Source organism: Siphateles boraxobius, unplaced genomic scaffold (genome assembly GCF_051911475.1).
Source record: "Siphateles boraxobius isolate OS27281-9 unplaced genomic scaffold, OSU_SipBor_1 48, whole genome shotgun sequence".
Classification (NCBI taxonomy): domain Eukaryota; kingdom Metazoa; phylum Chordata; class Actinopteri; order Cypriniformes; family Leuciscidae; genus Siphateles; species Siphateles boraxobius.
Genome location: NW_027509119.1, coordinates 12,154,340 through 12,160,623, shown reverse-complemented (window position 1 = coordinate 12,160,623; position 6,284 = coordinate 12,154,340). Strand labels below are relative to the sequence as shown.

The 6,284-nt window shown below is 39.0% G+C and overlaps 1 protein-coding gene across 24 annotated transcripts in view; it reads right to left on the bottom strand.

The window, feature by feature from the left end:
• Positions 1–2,240: 2,240 nt before the first annotated feature.
• LOC143710812 (adhesion G protein-coupled receptor L3) overlaps positions 2,241–6,284 on the bottom strand; it is a 347,776-nt gene continuing 343,732 nt past the window's right edge. For 21 of the 24 annotated variants that reach the window (XM_077202015.1, XM_077202025.1, XM_077202022.1 and 18 more), the window contains one exon: positions 2,241–5,062. In XM_077202015.1, coding sequence (XP_077058130.1) covers positions 4,224–5,062 — 839 coding nt within the window. In that variant the 3' untranslated portion in view covers positions 2,241–4,223. Of the gene's footprint in view, positions 5,063–5,968; positions 6,021–6,284 lie in introns of all 24 variants that reach the window. The other 3 variants (XM_077202032.1, XM_077202033.1, XM_077202036.1) reach the window with 1 other exon arrangement.

The following is a 6,284-nucleotide window of genomic DNA, read 5'->3' as shown; positions in this document are numbered from 1 at the left end:
CTCTAAAACTGCAAGGAAATGCAAGCCAAAAATCTGAAGAAGTTATGTTCCAAATTTTAGGTTGATATCTCAAAAAATTCGCTTTCAGTAAGATTTTATTTGGCCATAGTACCTGATATACATATATATCAGGCCATACAATCGCTGGCCACTTGTCATTCACAATCCAAAGATCGTCAGGTATTGTGTAGGGATCCGACAAGATCTCACCATTGCATAGAGTATAATCGCCACGGTCGGAGGTACTACTTCCCATATACATCTACTTCCCACATAATCCATCGTCAAATCTTTGATTTACAGTAAAGTAGCGTTATATGTGTGCAGTCATGATATGTTGCAGGTTGTAAAGTGACGTAAACAAGGTTAACTAATATAAAAGCAAATTCGGGCTCTATAGAGGCTATTACATTACTAACTTATGCCGGGCGTACACCAAAGGATTTTCACAGTCCCAGACTAAAGACCGGCAGTCTTTAGGAATCTTACTGGAGTCTCGGTGTGCTCCCGTCGCCTCGATCGTTTAATGTGAGGTGATAATCTGCAGTCGGCGACCCGATTTATGCCAGTCTTTCTCTAGTCTTTCATATCAAACATGTTTGATATTATCGCAAGTCTTTAGTCTGAGACTAAAAACTGTGAACCCAAGTCTTTAGATGTGAGCTGATAATCTTATAAAGTCTTTTCTAAATCTTTTCAAAGTCTCTAGGTGTACAGAAAGCATAAAAACTGTGAACCCAAGTCTTTAGATGTGAGCTGATAATCTTATAAAGTCTATTCTAAATCTTTTCAAAGTCTTTAGGTGTACAGAAAGCATTAGTCTAACATGATAATTCATACATGCATCACAGTATGTCCGGATTTTGATTCGTAAACAGTTGGACGTTTTACATAATGTTATATTAATATGAAACACAAACAAACAGATCCAACTCTGAAATTGCAGTTATTATTGAGTCAACAAGAAATTACAAACAATGCGAAATCTACGTTAATTACAATGTTCTTTTACAGAACTCGGCATAACAGATAGCGTTTTTTTGCCCCCTGGATGCGTGCGTATCCGGTAGGCCTATGTCAATTATCGCAATTTCATGTCTCACAGGACTAAAATTGAGCGGATTCACTCCCACATTTAGTTGCAGTTATCACTGTTTATAATTTACAGTGTAAACGTAACCACTGGTCTTCTAGAAGCACGAAAAACAATATTATTATTTAGACTTATCGCGTTTTGCACTCTCCCTAAAACTCTCGTCATAAACACTGAAGTTGTCCACACTGCACAGTGAATTCTCTCATTTATATCGAGTCTAGACTTTGTTTGTGAGGGGATTTGCGAAAGGATAAAGCTCGTGCTGATTCTGAACATACATTCTAAGCGAATTCTCCACATGTTGACTCTAAAATGCCTCTGATTTGCCACTGTGTTCATGCACTTAGTATGTCTGTGATTGATGTCTAAAACGCGGAAACAACACAAGTAGGCTAGTTTTGTTTTTGAATAATATTGTGTCCTCCAGTCCGAGTTCGAGTACCCCAACTCTAAATGATGTATGTGATGTGTGAAGAAAATCAAGGTTAATCAAATGTTTCGTTTTAAAGTATAAAAAGGATGTAAAAAAAAAAAAAAAATATATATATATATATATATATATATATATATATATATATATATTTTTTTATTATTATTTATTTATTTATTTATAAGGACAAACATTTATTTTAAAGAATGAAAGTCTAAAAGAAGTCCCTGAAAGAAGGTTAACACAATAAAATCTACTTAGAAACTTTTATTAACTGTATTTATTTGGGCTATTTTTCAAATGCCTTCTAAGACTATCAAAAAGTCTAAAGTTAAAATGTTAGTTTCCATAAAAATCAACTCCCAGAACATTAAAGTCCAAGCAGCTGAAGACACATTTAGTACTGATATTTTGTAAGAAGTGCTCAGTAAATACGAGCTCATCCAGACTTCCAAATCCGATTTCCATAAATTGTGCAGTGTGTCTGTTAGGGTGAGCTGGACTGCTGTGTAGGCATGTTGGCATTTCGCCTGTTATGAGCTGCTGTAATGACTCATTAATAATATGGAGTGTGTGAAAGAGTAAGTGAGATTGTGTGTAGTGTTACAGTGCAACATTTCAAACACTTCAAAAGCACCGGCCAAACATGCATGATCGTCATAACTGAAACTTTTTAAAATTAAATTAGTATACATTCAAAAACATCCTTATACATTTTTTTTTTTGCAAGCAACATTTACTTTGTGTGTTCCACACAACATAAGGGTGAGTAAATGACAAATATATAATACAGTATTTAATTTTCAATGTATTGTTCCTGACAATTTTTATGCAGTGGTTGGGTTTATTTTTCTCAAGTAATCCATCAAATATGAAGATTTCAGAGTGGATGTATTGAGTCCATGGCCACAAGAACGAATGCATCAAATGTTCCTGAAAGATCTTTTAATGTTCATTGTAGCTGAAGTATTTCAAGGATTCATCTATAACTCAATAAAAAAAAAGTTCTGTCTAGAGCTGAAAAATAATTCTGTATCCATGGCAACTTGCCATCCTAGTTTCTAGCAGCTTATATTTTCCTTAAAGAGCAACAAATTTCAAAACGGGTTTTCTCTTTTTGCTTATCCAACATATCCGATTTATATTTAAATACCATCATCATGAAGGAGAATGATTCTTATTTAGCAGCTACCCAATACTGCTGTCATTACCATCACACCAAGTGTTTTGATTAGTTTTTCCATAAAATGTGTTTGGTTATAAGAGAAGTGTTGTTGCAGAAAAGGTACACAGCCAGCAACTCTCAGCTTCACTCTGTCAGTCATTTATTTGTTGGCAAACAAGTTTCACTGTTACAACAAATATTAGTGAGAGGTCATTCAACCACAGGAGAAAAAAAAATGGATGAACAAAAGAATAAATAAATTTAATAATCATATTTGTGATAAACATTTAATGTGCCGCAATCATTTCACCTCTAGCAGTTTTGCAGTTCGTACTTTCTCCACCCCCCCCCCCCACCCCCGTTTAATAAATAAAAATTCATTCTCCACCAGAAAAAAAAAGCCCAAAGAAGATATTTTTTTAAGTTTCTCTCATTCTAAATGTGGATCTCTCAAATCAAAAAAGCGCCTTGTGTGAATCTCTGTCAAAGTCTCGCTCTCTCTGAATGAAAAAGAGTTCTGTTGATCATATACTGCGATTCTCATATCTCTACCCCAAAATGGCAACATATTTTCAATGTTGGGCACCTTTTTTCATCTACAAACTGGTGTCTATAAATCAAACCGAATGAGGAAAAATATATATATATTTTTTTGTCTATTCTGTTGTTTTTATTTTTTTTCTACTTGCTATTATTCGTACTGAAATGAAGACCTGAATGTAAAAGATATAATTAAAAAAAGAGTGAAGGATCAAAACCTGTCGTGTTGAGGACAAGACCATCAGGAGAAAAAGGAAATGGTCTGAAATCACTATGGTTACGGAAGCGGAAGGCGTAGGAACAGAATAAGCACTATCCTGTGTAACACTAGTGTCTGTACATTTACATAGAAATATTGTAGAATTCTCCAGTATTAGTTCTTCCCACGCTTTTCAATATTTGTTATTAATACAGCAAAGAACAGAAATGGTGGAGTCGTCCTTCTTCGGCATTGTTCTCTGTTGCAGCAAAATGTGCTGCTTTTTTACCACATGAGAAGAAGAAACATATTTAAAAAGCAAATATGGATACAGAAGGTATTAAAATAGTTTCCGAGTCACATTGTTTCAGACTTGATTGGTGTTGACTAGATGCACTGAGCTACTAACAATGTTTTTGGCAGTTATTTGTATTCCTTTAGGGCTACTGAGAGTGAAAAACCCTTCAAAGTCTCGTACTCCCCGCAAGGTTATACATCAAATCCAGTTTTGGGTCCATTTTCCCTTTAAGTAGAAGTGCACGACCAATAGAATCAAAACAATGCCAACTTTCATTCCTCAACAAGCAAGAGTACCCATAATCCTTTCCTGAACAGAATACAAAATCGCCTCCCAAGGTTTGTTGGTGCAGTTCATTTTCTGCAGACTCGTAGAAGCAAAAGTGAACAACTGTGGACGACAGAACGGTACGGAAACGTAGAAGAGCACGTAGAGCTCGAGATGTTATAGGGCGATGAGGATGAGTACAGCAGAATGCATGATGTTCGGCACCCTCTATAGGCTGGTGACCATGTGTGCGGGCTCCAGCGGCATTTCTTCGGGCGAAAGCTCATCTTTGGGCGGGATGATAAAGCCGTCGCTGCTGCCGCGGCCCAGCTGGTAGTAGCTATGAAGCTGGTGCAGATGGTTACGTGAGCCCAAGTTGGGCATGCTCTTATAGTACACTTCATCTGGCTCCCCGGTCCTGGGAAGCGTGTGTGTGTCACCACCGTGGGGCAGCGAATGCGTGTCGGTGCGCTCGGGGTCAGGCAGCGTGGGCATGCTGGTGTAGAGTGAGTCTCTCTGTGGGGACGGAGTCTCTTCCGTTTGCTCCTCTGTCAGCAGAGGGAAGAAACTCTCGCTGTTTTCTTGCGGAAGGCGCCGTCGTAATGAAGAGGCTGAGCTGAACGTGGTGGGGAGAGGCTGGATGTGGCGTGGTGGCGGAAGCAAAGGTGCATTGGACTCCTCCCTGATCAGCTCCAGCCCTAGACTGTCCACGGGCGGGAAAGATGCCGAGTCGTCCAAGCCCAACGCAAGGTTAACGGGCAGCATGGGCGTGTCTTTCACCCCGCCTCCATTGCTGACTTCGTTCACCAACTTGTTCATGAGGTTGCGTCCGTGTTCGGCCGTGCGATCGTGGTTGTTCAGGTAGGTGGGCAGGTAGTTGGAGGTGAGCTCTTTCAGGATACGTTTCTCCAGCGTGGTCTCTTTGTGTACATTGTACGTGCGGTCGATGATTTGCACGCAGTCGCTCATGTAATCGGCGCTGGCCAAGCTGTAGCTGTTGCCATGGTTACCATTCAGTGGTAGAGTATCCATGGCACTTGTATCCCGAGCATTGTTCAGGATTCCCTCTGCAAGATGGAGAGTCAAGGAGAAGAGTAATTAAAAACACTTGCGCCTGGCGCACATAATAAGACCGACATGCAGAACCGCTCGCAGAAACAAACTGAAAAACCTTGAAACTCTTCGTCCCTGGGGCGAATATTAATTGAGCTTCCAAATGAATGGTATCTTCATTGGATTCGTCATGGGTTAAAGGCTGATGTGAGGTTTAAAACTCTAAAACTAGCCAGCCAATCCTGTGAAAATGGACTTACCAGTCAAACACGCCTTTGGCTATAAATAAGTATTCCTCAATTTTCCCACATATCAAAAAACACTCAAACCAATTGAAAAGCCAGCAAACACGACAAAAACACAATGCACAAACACACAACAATACACAACAACTAAAGCAGACACTTGGCATGTAAAAGCTTTTGACAAACCAAATCATGCTGGCCTTTATATAACAAGCATAGGCTATATCATCAGGTACAGAGAGAGAGCAGCTTCTCCGCCTATAGATTTCTACATTAATTAAATGTAGCATATTATCAGCATCTTGACGTTAAATTTAACTCTCCCACACTCTAAAAAACAAAATGTGGGAGCACTTTTTTGTTTGCCAATTTTTAGATAAACCATTTGAGCATAAACAAACAAATAACATTTGTTTTACTTATCAGTGGCTTCGACAAATATGCAAATTTTAATTGGGGGGAAAAAAAGACCTGGGTTGCAAAACACCGAATTGTCCACTCAGCTTTTATTTTAACAAAAGCATCACTTTGCGTTGATGAAGAGACGAGAAAATTAGGTTTTCATTTTAAGAGGTTGAGAGTGCTCTCTGATTAGAATATTGACTTAAACATCTCTTTGCAGAATGTCGCTTACTATAGTTTTAAGAAAAGAGTAATAACGTTAAGGGAAATTACATTTGGTAAGCAATGTTTAGTTTGACTCCCATACTTGTCTCTCTGTAGGGCTCTTAAAGGACAGCATGGAAAAAGGAAAGAGAAAAAGGTACAGGTAAGCATTCACAGTGACAGCTCAAATAGAACATGCACACAGATTAATGAAGCGCAGGTAAATGGTTACGCTCAACCCCATTGTTTCACCTCTCAAATACAGACACACACCCCCACGTCCCCTAGGAATCCCAGGATGCACATGTAAATGCCATAAAATTGTGCTTTAAAGACCCTGAATGTCTGGAGGGCGCCGAAATGGGCTTCTGTCTCCATTAGCGGC